Source organism: Zeus faber (genome assembly GCF_960531495.2).
Source record: "Zeus faber genome assembly, chromosome: 12".
In the NCBI taxonomy this organism is placed as follows: domain Eukaryota; kingdom Metazoa; phylum Chordata; class Actinopteri; order Zeiformes; family Zeidae; genus Zeus; species Zeus faber.
This window is the reverse complement of record NC_137196.1, coordinates 13,146,643-13,163,662: the sequence shown is the minus strand read 5'-3', so window position 1 is coordinate 13,163,662 and position 17,020 is coordinate 13,146,643. Positions and strand designations below refer to the sequence as shown.

Here is a 17,020-nt window from a genome sequence, read left to right as displayed (position 1 = left end):
TTAAAAGTGGATGAATATCATTTGGAAGGTGAGGTTAGTGATGTTGGAATTGAAAATGGTGAAAACTTAACTGCAGTTCACCCTCCACACCAGCTGGTGGCGGCGACGCTCCCAGTTGTTTCCCCACCCGCCATGTTTTACAGCTGTGTGGGCTCTTCCCCGGCAGAATCCCCGCCTGCGGCGCTTGTTTGGGTTTGTAGCGACGCTCTCCAAACATGCTCTGACAGATGCTTTATTCCTATTCCGTTGTAAGGACGATGGCGTTGTTTTTGGGGCACGGTAAGGCGTTGCGTTGTTTGTCGTTATTTTCGCCAAACAGTAAAGCACTTCCCGGAGAAGAGGCTGCTCGCAGGGATGCTGCGGTTCTGCATGCTAACCGCGTTAGCTCAGTTGAAGGCTGCGGGTGTGATCAGCAAGCCTCGCTCCTGTCAAACTGGCGGAGTACACCGTCCAGCGTCTCACAAGCGGCGTCATGGGGGCGATACTTAAAACGAGATTCTAGTTTTAAATGTAGCTGTATTAGGAACTACCGTAAACTATGATTACTCTTTATATAAAAAAAAAAAAAAAGCGAATTCACCTGTAACAAATTGCTTGTGTACGACTTCAAGATTAAAGATTCAAGATTCAAGATTTTTATTCGTCACATACATATACATACTTTCATACACATATGCAGTGAAATGTAATGCAACAAAAAAAAAAAGTCTTTCTAATAGACCGACTAACTGACTCCTTAAACGTAATACAGTAAGTTGAATACTAAAAATATATAGAATAAAATACAATAAAAATAAAATGAAATAAAATGGAATAGATAGAGGGAATATGGTCATGTGTATACAGATATGTGGCATGTGAATTAAAGTGGCATGTGAATGTGAATAAAGTGAGGTAGTGTTTGGGATAATACAGCACAGTATACAACAGTACGGCGCAGCAATACGGCATCACGAACAACCCTGAACAGTGACACAGTATGCGGTACAGTATGCTACATACAGTACAGTAGGTAGTGGAGCCTATGTGTATGGCTCAGGGAGGACCCCTGGTGAGGTCAGCATTGACAGTTCTAATGGCTTGCGGGAAAAAACTCCGTCTCAGTCTCAGTCTCAGTCTCTCTGTTCTAGCTGTGTGACTGCGGAGGCGCTTACCTGACCACAGCAGCTGGAACAGTCCGTTGTTCGGGTGATGATGATCCTTCATGATCCTGCGGGCTCTGCTACTACACCTCCTGGTGTATAACTCCTGCAGGGAGGGGAGGGTAGTTCCAGTGGTACGTTCAGCTGAACGCACCACCCTCTGCAGGGCCCACCTGTCCTGAGCAGTACAGTTCCCAAACCAGGCAGCCATGTTGCCTGTCAGGATGCTCTCCACTGCTCCAGAGTAGAAGGACTTGAGGATCCTCACAGAGACCCGGAATTTCCTCAGCTGCCTGAGGTGGTAAAGACGCTTTCTCACCAGAGTGTCTGTGTGTACAGTCCATGTTAAGTCCTCTGTGATGTGGACTCCCAGATATCTGAAGCTGCTCACCCTGTCGACAGAAGTCCCATTAATCAACAAGGGCGCGTGCGTCCTCGATTGTGATCCTCGCCTAAAGTCCACAATCAGCTCCTTGGTTTTGCTGACGTTCAGGTGGAGGCTGTTGTCCTGGCACCAGAGTGACAGGTCAGCCACCTCCTCGCGGTAGGCCTTCTCATCGCAGTCGGTGATCAGGCCCACGACCACGGTGTCGTCAGCAAACTTGATGATGGTGTTGGAGCTGGACCTGGCCACACAGTCATGTGTGTACAGGGAGTACAGTAGGGGGCTGAGAACGCAGCCCTGGGGGGATCCTGTATTCAGGGTGAGGGAGCTTGACATGTACTTCCCCACCCTGACCACCTGGGGGCGGGCTGTGAGGAAGTCCAGGATCCAGGCGCACAGCGGAGCATTCAGTCCGAGTATATTATGGGCACAAGAATATGTGCCCATAATATACACAGATATCATTACGTGTCCCCATCACACATGGTGCTTGTTTTGTTCCAGTAAAATACAATAACCCGCTTCTAAAACTCAAATACACGGTTTTGGAGCACTGATCACGGGCGCCCCATCGCTGGTGTACCGTTTGCACAGTTGGTACAATCAGAGAGGGAGCGTTCGGTGTGCATAGCCGGCCCTGCTGGGCTTATGTTGGGGGCTATTCATCAAACATTCAGGGCTGAAGCCCCGGACGCCCACCCCTATCAACGCCACATAATGTTATTCCTGAAAGTGGCGGGGACAAAAAATTCCGGTGACCGCCCTATTCTGGCGCACCTGCCTGGCACCTCTGAAGTCTTCATATTTAGTGTTCGATTTTCAGCTCTTTGCTTATACAAATGAAGGTTGTGACTAGAGCGCTCCTCTTCTAGGTCTGACGAAGGTGTTTTTCATGTGGTAGCGGTTGTCGCCTGCAGTGGCTCCTTGGTGCTTCTCCTGTCATCATGAACCAGCGTGTCTATAAAAAACAGTGCCAAGGCCAGTCCAAAGTCCAAGTGGACTTCCAAGGACCTGGGGGACATTTGACAGGCAGCACAGAGAGAACTGCGCATGCCAACCAGGTAAGACAGCTTCTTACAGTAACATAATGATTTGAAGTACCCCAAATTTTGCTGTGAAAAGGAATCAAAACTAAAATGTTGATGTGAAGCTATTTTCTATCCTTACTGCTGAAGACCGGTGGCTATGTGAGCTGTCGCTGTCTTTTGCCATGCCCTTCAACTAAAACCACAAAGCGTTCGAGGCTTTTTTGACATTGGCTCTCTAAATGAGTCAGAAATGTGAATTCCTCCATCCTTGCCATAAGTACGTTAACGTATGTATGTATGTTAACGTGTTCAAACACTATAAAATGTTTCCGACTTAGCGAATGTATTGAGATGCGTTTCAGCAGCGCCGAGGATTACCACTGTACTCTATACCTTTAACAGGCGGTGCCATCCGATGAAGGCTACAGCAGTATAACGTTTGTGCTTTCGGAGATTGGTTTTGCCGCTGAAGAAGAAATCAACTACACAGATGAAGAAGAGCGGGTGGAGGAGGAGGAGGAGGAGGAGGAGGAAGAGGAGGAGGCAGCAGCAGATGAAGAGTGGAAGGAGGAGGAGGAGGAAGAAGAGGAGGAGGAGGAGGAGGGTGTCCTTGGTTCAGATTCAGACTGGGAGGGCGACGACGGGGATCTTGGCCCAGACTCAGCCAGTACATCAACAAACCCTCTCCATCTCTGTCCAGAATGTGGCACGTTTTATGATGCCGCTCGGACTCACACGTGCATCTATAAAATTAAGCCCTACTCCTGCATCGACTGTGGCATGAGATGTGCCAACGAGAGGTCTCTGCAGAGGCACAGCGTCATTCACCGTGACACCTACGAGCATCTGTGTAAGTTCTGTTTCGCAAGCTTTAAAACAAAGCGAAATAGAGTGGCTCACGAGGCGACCCATTCAGCGGAAGCGAATCCCTATAAATGCCTGGACTGTTCCGCCACATTTGCAAAGTTAAAGCTGCGCAATTTACACAGGAAAATTCACAGCAAGCCCAAGCAGTTGACGTGTCCGATTTGCAACATGGAGTTTTACTGTTCTAGCCTGCTTAGCAGACACACGGTGGTGCACACGGGCGTCAAGCCGTTTGTGTGTGACGTGTGCAAACGCTCCTTCAACCAGGCCGGCCATCTTAAATCCCACATGCGCCTCCACACCGGAGAGAGGCCTTTCCAGTGCCAGGACTGTGACGAGAGCTTCAACCACAATGTCAGCCTGAAGAGTCACGTGATGCGCTACCACAGTCAGGTCTACGACTCCGGACGGGACGGGCCGGTAGAGGAGACGAAGACGAAGCCGCCCGAGGTGACGAAAGACGGGATGAATGAGAAGAAGTCCAACGCCGGAGATGTCGAGAAGAAGGGTGGAGCTCCGGCGTCTGAACGAACGGCAGAACTGGAGAGGAGAAGGATCGCCAGGAGTAAGTACAAGAAGCCCACCGGTCGACCCAGAGGCCGGCCCAAAAGAACTGCGGGAGTCACGGAAGCAAACTTGGTTCTCGCCTTGCAAGAGGAGACCCGAGGACCGAATGCAGCTGGGGAGCCATTTGAGATGGATCGTTTGGAGAGAGTAGCTCGTAACGATGACGAGGGCAGGAGGAAAGAAGGTGACTTAAGCCTCGATATCAAAGAGGAGGAGGAGGCCAAGCCCACAAACAAAAGGAAAGCTCGCAGGACACCGACCTCGGAGGACGAGGTGAATGTGGTGTACGACAGCGACTCTGACTTTGACCCGGCGGAGGAGAAGAGGAGGAGGAGGAGGAAGAGCGGCGGGCGGCGGAGCTTGAACGGCAACGGGAAACCCAGAGGGAGAACAAAGAATGCGGCGCTCTGATAATCTCGCCGAATATTGTGGACATTCTTTTCCCCCCTCCAACGCTCAAGGACACAGTAGAGATGTGAAGCATCAAAAGGCATTTGTGCAATGGCCAAACATTTTGCCCGAAGGCCTTTCTAAAAAGATATTTTAGAAGAGAATTACTTTTTTTTTTTATAGTAGTTTTCATGTTTCTTGTCTCTTTGACACATTTAGTCAATGTGTGAGGAATGTAAGATGTACTAAGTCTCACATTACTCAAATATTGTGATATATTGTGAGAAAAAGTGGAAATTTGGAGCAAAAATAATTTCAACAAAAAGTATCTTTTTTCACAAACATCTTAACTTAAGTCAGTAATCCAAACATATATAAATAATGTTTGTAAAATAAATAACCTGCCAGATTTTAAGGGCCGTGCAAGAAGTGTTTTTCACAACCTGGGAACTGCCATATTCCTGGGTAATCGAGTCTTGTCGAATAATATTGTCTCTCGATTGTGTTTGTTGATGTTTTTGGGTCCTTGTTACATTTGATGCAGCATTAAAAACAACAGCAAAACAAATTAACAAATGGTTAGTAATCAGAATATAGAGGCCTTGAATAAAAAAAAAAAAGCATGTTGGGATGATAGCTGAATCTGTTATTTTAGGTGCTATTCAGTATATAATGGACAGCAAATAATTAGTGCTGAGGCAATAAGAAGGCCAAGTCTTCTGGGTTCTTTTTTTGGATATCACCCAAAATTCAATTACCAAGCTGTTTGTGAATATAGAACTACAGAATTGTTTTTTGTGTGTGTATATATGTATGTATACATTTATGTGTGATTGTATATATGTATATATATGTATGTACTGTATATACACATGTCTGTGTGTGTGTGTGTGTGTGTGTGTGTGTGTGTGTGTGTGTGTGTGTGTGTGTGTGTGTGTGTGTGTGTGTGTGTGTGTGTGTGTGTGTGTGCATACAGGTACTCCTCACTTAACAATCTACCTGTTTAACGACCGTTCAGACTTAGGACCAGCTCTCAGACCAGTTTGTGTTGTACGCTGCGTATAATACCATGACGTCTCAGCATCAAGCATCTCATCGCGCGTCACCTTTTTATACTATTTACACTATATATACTATATACACTGTATACATCTCATCTCCTCACCGTTCTCAGTCTCGTTCCCGCAGTCTGTCAGTATTCACAATGGCCACGCCTCCTTTCCGTGAAACAACACGGGTCCTCGCTTATCAACCCAAACCTATTCACTTAACGACCTGGTCCTAGGAACGTTACTCGGTCGTAAAGTGAGCAATACCTGTGTGTGTGTGTGTGTGTGTGTTATATATATATATATATATATATATATATATATATATATATATATATATATATATATATATATATATATATATATATATATATATACACACACACACACACACACACAGTGGGGCAAAAAAGTATTTAGTCAGCCACCAATTGTGCAAGTTCTCCCACTTAAAAAGATGAGAGAGGCCTGTTATTTTCATCATAGGTTCACCTCAACTATGAGAGACAAAATGAGGAAAAAAAAACCCCAGAAAATCACATTGTCTGATTTTTAAAGAATTTATTTGCAAATTATGGTGGAAAACAAGTATTTGTTCAATAACAAAAGTTCATCTCAATACTTTGTTATATACCCTTTGTTTGCAATGACAGAGGTCAAACGTTTTCTGTAAGGCTTCACAAGGTTTTCACCCACTGTTGCTGGTATTTTGGCCCATTGCGCCATGCAGATCTCCTCTAGAGCAGTGATGTTTTGGGGCTGTCGCTGGGCATCACGGACTTTCAACTCCCTCCAAAGATTTTCTATGGGGTTGAGATCTGGAGACTGGCTAGGCCACTCCAGGACCTTGAAATGCTTCTTACGAAGCCACCCCTTCGTTGCCTGGGCGGTGTGTTTGGGATCATTGTCATGCTGAAAGACCCAGCCACGTTTCATCTTCAATGCCCTTGCTGATGGAAGGAGGTTTTCACTCAAAATCTCACGATACATGGCCCCATTCATTCTTTCCTTTAAACGGATCAGTCGTCCTGGTCCCTCTGCAGAAAAACAGCCCCAAAGCATGATGTTTCCACCCCCATGCTTCACAGTAGGTATGGTGTTCTTTGGATGCAACTCAGCTTTCTTTCTCCTCCAAACACGACAAGTTGAGTTTTTACCAAAAAGGTTCTATTTTGGTTTCATCTGACCATATGACATTCTCCCAAACTTCAGACGGGCCTGGACATGTACTGGCTTAAGCAGGGGGACACGTCTGGCACTGCAGGATTTGAGTCCCTGGCGGCGTAGTGTGTTGCTGATGGTAGCCTTTGTTACTTTGGTCCCAGCTCTCTGCAGGTCATTCACTAGGTCCCCCCGTGTGGTTCTGGGATGTTTGCTCACAGTTCTTGTGATCATTTTGACCCCACGGGGTGAGATCTTGCGTGGAGCCCCAGATCGAGGGAGATTATCAGTGGTCTTGTATGTCTTCCATTTTCTAATAATTGCTCCCACAGTTGATTTCTTCACAACAAGCTGCTTACCTATTGCAGATTCAGTCTTCCCAGCCTGGTGCAGGTCTATAATTTTGTTTCTGGTGTCCTTTGACAGCTCTTTGGTCTTGGCCATAGTGGAGTTTGGCGGGTGACTGTTTGAGGTTGTGGACAGGTGTCTTTTATACTGATAACGAGTTCAAACAGGTGCCATTAATACAGGTAAGGAGTGGAGGACAGAGGAGCCTCTTAAAGAAAAAGTTACAGGTCTGTGAAAGCCAGAAATCTTGCTTGTTTGTAGGTGACCAAATACTTATTTTACCGAGGAATTTACCAATTAATTCATTAAAAATCCTACAATGTGATTTCCTGGATTCTTTCCCCCCATTCTGTCTCTCATAGTTGAGGTGAACCTATGATGAAAATAACAGGCCTCTCTCATCTTTTTCAGTGGGAGAACTTGCACAATTGGTGGCTGACTAAATACTTTTTTGCCCCACTGTATGTATGTATGTATGTATATATATACAAATATTCACATATATATTCACATATATAGATACATGCACACATGTATATATACACGCACACACATATATATATATAGACACGATGTTCAAAAATATTTTTAGACCAATATGTCATACATGTTGATCTATTGATCACTGTGATGCTGGAGATTTATAGCAAATGAAAAAAAGAAGAAAATAACGGAATAGCAATTTGCTTTTCTCATTTGTTTGTTGAAGCCGGTGTTAATATTAATAAAGGATTTGTTATAGCAAAATAAATGTCACGCAGAAGTGTACAGAGCCCAAACCAAATTACCTAACGGACCAATCTCCATCACTTTTAAGTGAATTGCTTCAAATTAATCCTCTTAACGAATCACATTAGCTAAGACTAATGGTGAAGGGGAGGATTACTCATATCAAAATTCAAATCACATCCGCATTACCGCTCTTCTGGATAACCACAAGTCCTGTCAACCAATAGGATTGCAGACAGGTGAGGAGCCGTGACGGCTGGAATGCCTGGTTCAAGGTTAACGGCAGCAAAAAAAAAAAAGCCATGGTTGGAGTTGCGTGTGAATTGTTCATTCCCCTGTTCCACAGAGACGTTTCTGACCTGTGAATACGTTTGCACCCTTTTCATTTTGTATTCCTCTTGAATTTTAATGGATGACTGCGTCGGTCATTGAGCTCCTACTTTGATCAATAAACCTTTGCAGAATCATCCCGGCGCATGTGTTCTCTCTCTATTCCATGCACAGGTGCCTGAGCACGCCTTACGTACATGACATACTATATTTTCCTTTTAAAGCCTTGGGGGAGACTTTGTTCCGCCTTCCCTCCTCTCTGGGAAATTCTTGCCTGGTGCTGGTAAAGCCCACGGCTTCTTAATGGATTAGAGGCCGCGCTGGATTGCAGATCTAAAAGAAGTCTAAATGCGCTGCAAGAGCTGAAAATTGGTAGTCTCCGGTTTTAATGAGTGAGAAACTTCGCTACTTTGGGAAACAAACTTGGCGCATGCGGCATATACAGCGGGCTTAGAGTCTTGAAGCGTCCTTTTATTTAAAACTTTTCGTTTCACTCAAAGAGAACGTCTGCAGAATCGGCCTTCTGAGTATTGAATGGAAACGTTTGTTTTCGCCTCTTGTTGCAAATAAATAAGGCTCTATCCACTAACATTGTCAAATGAATCGCCGAAAAGGACCGTGCGAAATGTCATACGTGAGCAAATTATTTTGATAATCGTCTCGTATGTTGAAGCTGTATGTGTGTGCCTGTATGTATGGATTTCAGAATCTACCTCACCAGGGGAACTTCCCAGTCAATGAAAACGGGGCGTGGTCATTATCCTGATCGTGGGAAGTGAAATTTTAGTGCTAATCTTAATATAGGGCAGAGCTTCGCAGGATCTGCATCATCAGAGTATTTCAAATTGTCCTCCCTTGACTTCTGTTTCCCGCACTAGGTGTCCTCGCGCATCATGACCAATAGATGTCCATCTTGAGCCACGAACAGGGGTTATTTTGAATGCGGTTTGAAGAAGACCCCCCCATCCCCACCTCTCATTGCCATGGCAACTGTCTCCTCCGCCGTGACGGCTCCACCCGCCCTTTTTCAAAACGTCAAACCAAGGATGTGGAGGGTTGGATGTCCCCATGTCTGTCTTCTCTTCCTCCCTTCCTCCGCCTCCTCTTTCATAGCCCGTGGGGGAACGACTGGGGAGAAAGGCCTCCTAATTCGGTGCGGGTCATTCTCTCTCTCTCCCCTTCTCTCTCTCCCGCTCCATATGTCCAGTTCTCTCCATCGGTGAAGCCCCAAAGCCTCAAGGTGCTCCTCAAGTCTCCCAGTTAGAAATGGATGGATGGTCACTTCCAACACAAAAACTTCTCTTTCTTCTGCCTTTCGTCTTTGTTTAATTATAATAATAATAATAATAATAATAATACTATTAGTACAATGATAGGTTATATTATATAAACATTTAATTCAACAAACAACCATTCCATCTTATTATTATTGACTGGTAATCCATCAAATATACACAATAGAACCATAGAGACGGTCTAATCTTATTAAGAGGAGCCTACACTAAATCATGGTAATGCTCCTCTCTATCCTGCTGAGTTCACTCTAATTTATTGCCTTTCTTTACATCCATTCTATTTCTTTCTCTTCACGACAGCCTCCCCCACCCGCCGTTTCTTTCTCTGCACCACTCCCTGGGTCTGATAACAGCAAGCTCTACTTTTTCAAATGTCAGCCAAAAATAATACCGTGGTCAGTTTTGATAATGGGCACAATTGACACTTGAAGGCAGATGTGAGGTATGGGGAAAGAGCCATGGAGGAAACAACGGTTTTGGGTGCATTTTTTGCGTTCGTGGGCGTGACACTGGATCATGGGTGTGAAACATAAGAAATGTAATTGACATAAATAATATTCTTTTTTTTTGTTGTTGTTTTCAATCTGCTTGAAATTTGAAAATGTTTCACCCCAGAGACAGTGCTCCATGATATGATTGATCCCCAAATTGATCCAGCCGGCACCATTTTCCCATGGGACACTGGGTCGTCGTGTTCCCGGCTAACCCATTAGTTCGGCAGGTATCGGGGAAAGCCAGAGGAAAGAAATGTGATGTCATCCTGTAGGCAGGGATATTACCCGATGCTGCCGAGGCAGAGACGGGCCTCGAGTGCACAAGCTGCTGACAGCGCTGGAAAAAAAAACCTGGAGTGAGTGAAAACCTGGATTACTGGACTGGAGTGATTGGAGTATTTATTGCCTCCATTCCACATCAACCGTGTCCACGGTCCTTGGCCTCCCGGAGATGGGAGGGAGACATGGCGCACCGAAGGTTGGAGTTCAACTCTTACGAATCACGATGGCTTCCGCGGTGGATTTCCACCGTTCCCCCCGCGGCCCCGGTTCTGTGTCAGACGGAACCGCTGCCGACCGTTTTTCATCCATCACCCTTTAAACAAGTGACTCCATTACAGCAAAGGCCATTGATCATCTTGAAGGCCATGATGCAACAACACAACATGATTAAAGTCACAAGTTTGTTCATGTGTGTTCATGTGTGTCCATGCGTGTATGCTGGGGCATGGCCATTGAGAAGGGTGGTCCTCAAAGGGTCCATGGCCGGGGGGGATCTGCACTTCCCATAATATCAATCTTACCATTCGCTGTCGTCTACGTGTGGGTGAGCGTTCTTCCAAGAGTTTCAAATCGCCGCCGACATCACGGACCCTTTTCAGACCCGTCCTCCTGGCTGCATCAAAATGTTTTGCGTGACTGTGGAAACAGTGCGTTCTCCAGCACAGTGCCAGCGTAATACTAAGCGTATGATAATTGACAGATAACATCGTCATACAGGAGGATTGTATCCACTCAGCACCCTGCCGCGTGTCACTCTCCTGAGCAGCGACGAAACGCTTTCCCCCGTGAAATGGCTGATAAGAAAATGCAATGATGGAGAATGTTTTGCTGATTTGTCGGAACAAAAAAGCACACCCATGAATGTATTTATGACATGCTTATCATTTTGAGCATTCAATCTAGTGCCAAGTGATAGGCCGAAACTTTATGAACTAAAACTAGATAAATAACAGAATGTAATTTTTTGTTACTTTGTAAACATTTATTTTCCCATCTAAAACATTTGTTTTTCATGTGTATATACTGTTAATGTCTAGCGTGCGTGTGTGTGTGTGTGTGTGTGTGTGTATGTACTTATGTGCTACCCATTGAATCTACAAAAAAAAATCAACTTTGGGAAAAAAGTATTTTATAGTATATTAGTATATTATAAAAGTAAATTATTTTACAATATGATATTTTGTATAATACAATATAATAATATATATTTTTAAATATAATATGATATAATATTATTCATATACATCTAAAAGTAAAAACATCTTTTACTTTGCTCTGACACTTCCAGGGTTAAGGAGTACAACTCAGCATATTTCCCTCGTGGGTGAAGTTTGTTGAAGTTTAAATACCAAAATCTCCTTGAAGATTCCTGTGATTATTTAATCTCCTTCCCTCCAGACTCCATCTCATCCCCCTCTCTGGAGGGAGATGACAGGCACCTCAAAATAATCTCTCTCTCTCTCTCTCTCTCTCGCTCTCTCTCTCTCTCGTGAAGGGATGGACATGGACATTTTGACATTTTAGAGACATGGAGCTTGTATTGCAAAAATGTTTTATTACTTCTGCCAATTGAATAACCAGCCCTACTTTATTTAATGATAACCCAAAAATGTTTATATTTTTATTCTTTTTATAGCATAACCTCATTCATACGAACCTCTACAGTAAACATTGAAATGCAAAAATAAACAATTAACCTTTCCATTAACGTTTACATTCCAAAGTAGGAAATTGTGCAAATTTGCATTTACATCTTATATATTTAATATTCTACTGCACTTTATTGTTCCTTGAGGGGAAATCGCATCTTTACACCAGAGGATAAAAAATAAATACTCACCAACTATCAAGCAAGCAAGTACCAACCCCTTCCAGAATGAGAAATAAAAATACATTATTTATATTATAAACATAATTAAAAAATAAATATATATGTTTAAATGTAAAGAAATGATGAATATGAAGTTGAAGCGACAGCGCCCCCTGTAGGCCACTTGGTCTAGGACAGTTTAGATGAACTGGAATTGGCTCGTTGGAAACAAGACATTTCGTTTTGTTTTCCACTTTTTTGTTTTTAATATAATTTCATTCAAATCAAATCACTTCTTTGATTTGGTTTGTTATCAGAGAACTTTGAGTTGATTTCATCTTTTTTTTCATCTGTTACAAACGACCTGTTTTCCTTTTCTTTTCATTTGTCTGCTTCACGCCATTTTCGCTTTTGAAACTCACTGCGCACTGTTTTGCCAGTGGGATTAGAAACCTGGACGCAGATCTGCAAGAGCTGCCACAAAGAAGGTAATCAATCGAATTAATGGTTAATAATATAATACATTATAATAATCAATCAATGAAAAATGTGAAGTGATAAAGTTGGGAAAGGAGTTGAGCCTGTCCATATTGGTGTATAGAAACACTGTGTTTAAGTAAAAAAGCCACTGAGTTTAAAATCGTATTGCTTTATCGGATTGATTAGGGTGGATTATGTCTGTGTGTGAGGATTATTATTATTATTGTTATTGTCATTATTATAAAAAATAGTACTTTGAATAATTAGGGGTTAGGAGCTCTATTAATTGTTAATGAAAAACTGACATCATTAGTCTGGGGATGTCATGGATCCGCTGCACTCACAGACGAGGTGAACAAAATGTGTATTCGGGGCAGTTCTGACACGTCGTCGTCCAAGTTTGACCCCGATCGTCCATTATTGTGGAATCATTTAGTAAAAAAAAAAAAAACGGTATTGTTTTTTATCCTCGATCACAATCACTACCTCACCAAGATGGCCGCGCCAGACGTGTAAATCCTTGGGCGCATGCGCAAATCGTCGGCGTACACAGATCACGCGATAGCACTGCAGTCTACCAGGGTGTTACGAGCAAACTTCTGCACTCAATATACTGGAGGAGAAGGCCAGTACACCGGGGCTCTCCGCGGGCCGGTGTCAGCTCCGGCAGGTGGTGTTGTCGGCCCGCCGCCCACCCGTCGGCCCGCTCGCTGATTGGGCGATCAGATGGAAATCTGATGGCCATTATCCATGTGTGGCAAAGTAAATAATCGGTGCATCCACGCTGCACGCTCCATGGAGCGTACACGCATATGGGGCGCTTTTTAAAATTTGTTTCATTTGGAGAAACGGTAAATGAGCACGCGGAGCAGGGATGTGTATTGGAGGCTGTCCACGCTGGTAGGCCGTCTTGCGAAAAACCTGCAGGTTTAATGTAACTGAGCTTCTTGTTTAAATGTAATTCATATGTAGCATTAAGAAGAGAGAATTCCTGTGAAGATAGTCCCTCTTTGATTAAAAGATTTGTACATTTGAGTTTATTTATTTATAGGTTTATAAAATGCATTACTATTGTAAAGACAGTGTTATGTTGATTTACAATGTGCCATAAAAGAATTATGTTCCCCAAAACGGATGAATAATCATGATAACAATATTGAGTAAAATAAATGTGATTATCATATTAGGCATAGTCATGCAGCCCTACTTCAGAATGACAACCGATTATAGAATGACACTGTAACCAGGCCAGAACAAACAAACCTCTGCAGTCAAAAGAGAGCCAAAGCACACTCATCCATTGAACTTTAATGAAGGGCCCTGGCCCCGGCACTTTGCTGCTTGCAGCTATATTTAATTATTTAATAATAATAATTATTACAATAATAATAACAATAACAACAGCAACAATAATAATAATTATTAATTATTATTATTATTATTATTATTATTATTATGATTTTATGCATGGCGACCCCACGTGGCCAGGGTCAGAACTGTGCTGTTTATGGGGTTGTTGTGCTCAGATTTGTCTGTTTTAAACATGTTTATGTGTTGTTTTTCCTTCCGTCTTTTGCGCAAGTTTTCCCACCCATGCATCTCCAACCTTTTCTGTGCTTAAAATTCTAATTAAACTCTGGTTACTCGTGTCCGTCGGCTATTAACACAAGTTCCCCTTTCCCCTCCTCCATGTTCTCTGCCCTCCTAAACATTTGCCCTTTACAACACGTGCATTTAAATGAACTTTTTCAAATCGCACTCCCTCCCACAATATGAGGACTGCATCTTTGAATTTTTGCTCCCTGGTGTCAATTGTACTCCCCCACCGAGCTGCCCCACACCTCCTCCTCTCCTCCCTCTGCTCCCTCTGTTACTGACCATCGCTGTTTTCCTCCCTTCACACCTTCTGCCCCTTTATTATTTTCTTTGTCAGAGCTCACACCCCTCTATCTCATATCCCTCTTTAATGCATCCCTACCTTCTGTCCTTCCTTCCTCTGCCTCCCCCTGCCGTCCCCCCCTCCCTCCCTCTCTCCCCCACCGGCGCTCTACCATGAACACAAGTAATTGGATTTGATTGGAAAAAAAGATGCAGACTGCCTGGCTCCCATGCGCCACAGCACTGTGCGTGCGTGTGTGTGTGTGTGTGTGTGTGTGTGTATGTGTGTGTGCATGCGTGCGTGTGTAACTTTTGGATAATTCGAAAGATGCGGCATTGCGTGCATGGATATCAATAATATTTGTTCAAAATTTCCCTAAGACGATTTCAAGTAGTATCACACCCAGCCGTTGGCTCCCAGAGTATTATAGTTTGCATAGCAATGTCCAAATCTCGTAATACTGGCTCCAGCCATCTTTCCCCGATCCAACAGGATGTTACAAAAGGAAAGGATGTATTGGACAGAACCAGCAATATTCAATAGATCCTCACGATGATCTGCACAAAATGGACAAATCGACTATTATCCAGCTATCTCAATAAATACCATCAATAATCCTTGAGGCTTGCTGGGGCTGTAAGTAATATGGAGAGCTTGATTGTTATTGGCTGTTCTTCAGGGTCCATGTCCCCCAGTGATGACCCCGCGCCACACTCCATCACGATGCGGGAAGATTAGAGATATATGAGGCGTCATATTGGTTAAAGAGTGCGCCACCATCAACTTAAAGTGGCGCTTAGTCCGAGGTCAATGTGGACGTCAAGCAGAGTCCGTCCACACGTCACGGTGGTGACCCACGGCAGACCGCTCTTGTTGACACCTTGCTGCAGGTACATCCATTGTGCAAAATACGGGTGGTCTAGGGGGGTCTCGGACCCCTTGATTGACACTTGAGACCCCCTGAAAGTATCAATATCAAAATGTTGGATGGGGGATCTTTGAAAAAAAGATTTGAAAAATGTGACACTCACTTTAAAAGCTTTACAAGCCATTATTCAATTAGCAAAAAAAATAAAATCACAAATATGAATACAGCAGAAGGTCTTGGTGGCCATGGTTTTGAAGCTGTCTTTGTGTGGTGGCGCTGTTCGCAAGCGGCGCTGCCTGCTGGCCATCGTGAGATCGTTCTTTTTGGGTTTTTTTGAGGGAATGCCTGTCTTGACGTCAGAAGGGGAAAGTTAGGGCGTGCAGTGTGCAGGGGAGAAAAGAGCCTGCTACCTTTAGAAAAAAGGAGCGGGTACACACCTGGCGGAAGAATGGACGAATGGTGTTAGGGGTCCAGGATGCAAGGAGGCTACAAAAAAATATCTACACAGAGACGGTGTAGCCCACAAAAGGGCAATGGAGATAGCCCAGACAAAATAAAAAGATACCCTCCCAAACTTGTAGATGTACAAGCTGGTTCACTCCAGAAAATGACACCCTCGTTCAGAAGGGCCTCTAGGGTCATTTAAGAAGCTCAAGAAGTTGGCAATATCCCCAAATCTGACCACGTCTGTGCAGCAATAATTGGGCACAAAATAAACGCGGTTCAAATCTATCTCCCATCTGAAAAAAATAAAAGATAAAAATGCAATCTCCGGTAAGCATTAAAGACGCATCTCATAATCATAGTCGCTGATGGGGCCATAGTACTCACAGGATTACTGAGTCAGCGGACTAATAGCCAGACTTAAAAATGACTTTCCAAATGAGCAGTCTGTACACTGCGTGTGTCAGACTAGAACGCAGTCAAACATGCTCATAAAGAAGTGGCTGGTTGGAATCACTTTGAGTTTTTTTTTTTTTTATTGCAAAGTTATTCTCACCATTTCACCAGGCAACCGGGAATGCAAGATTGCCCAGGGAAGCTGCTGCTGAGCTCAACATGCAGATATTGAAAATTGGTAAATATTTTCACCATGAGAGGGGTTGCCAGAAGCTACAATAGAATAGAAGCTGTATGGAAAGATTTTCCCGCACTCGCACTTCATTTTAAAACAGCCAGTGAGGACGTGTCGCACTCAGATGTTGAGGGGCAAACAAGCACCGAGCCAGCCCAAGATCTGGCCGCTATGTGAACCTCACAGCTTGTCTCTCACCCTTCAGAGAAGAGATACGACACTTGCGACACCAACAAACAATCAATGTATTGATGGCCATGAAAACATCTGGCGGGAGATGGACAAATAAGGCTGAACGGCGTCATTGGGCCTTTTTAAAAGATGTCAAGGTCACTGACGCCGCGGGAAAAATAAAGAGTCATCGCTGGTTGCCAGTCTGACCGAGCGGCCTCACACTCACTTTGTCAGAAAAAGGATTCTATTTAGCTGTGACTGCATTGAGATAGACCTATGGCTCTGCATAGTTAAAAGTTGTACATGCAGACGTGTGTGTGTGTGTGTGTGTGTGTGTGTCAGTCAGTGGGGAAGAGAGGCGTTTTGTGTGCTGCTCATTGAACGATATGATTTTTATTTTAAGAATGCATCGCTCGTTTAGGGACTTCCGTGACCTTTATTGCACGCAGGAGTAGTCTTGAGTGTGCAGTGAATTCCCACAGAGCATTTATTTGGTTTAGTGGTTGACATTTTAAGTTGATTAGCAGCAACGTATGGCGGGTTATGCTGAGAGGCTGAAACGTTGTTCGCCGGCAAGGTTGGGTTTGATTTATTCACTCTCAGATCTATAGAAGTTTATCAAACAAGTGAAATAATGAATGCCAAAGGGTTTTAAATATAATCGTGT

At 43.8% G+C, this 17,020-nt stretch overlaps 1 protein-coding gene across 1 annotated transcript; it reads left to right on the top strand.

Annotated features, from left to right (window-relative positions):
* Positions 1–257: 257 nt before the first annotated feature.
* On the top strand, positions 258–4,900 carry LOC307237605 (uncharacterized protein; the record flags this gene model as incomplete). Its single annotated transcript, XM_080010363.1, has 2 exons — positions 258–279; positions 3,256–4,900. 2 exons carry the CDS (start codon positions 258–260, stop codon positions 4,398–4,400), a joined length of 1,167 nt encoding a protein of 388 aa, XP_079866489.1. The 3' UTR covers positions 4,401–4,900.
* Positions 4,901–17,020: the final 12,120 nt, after the last annotated feature.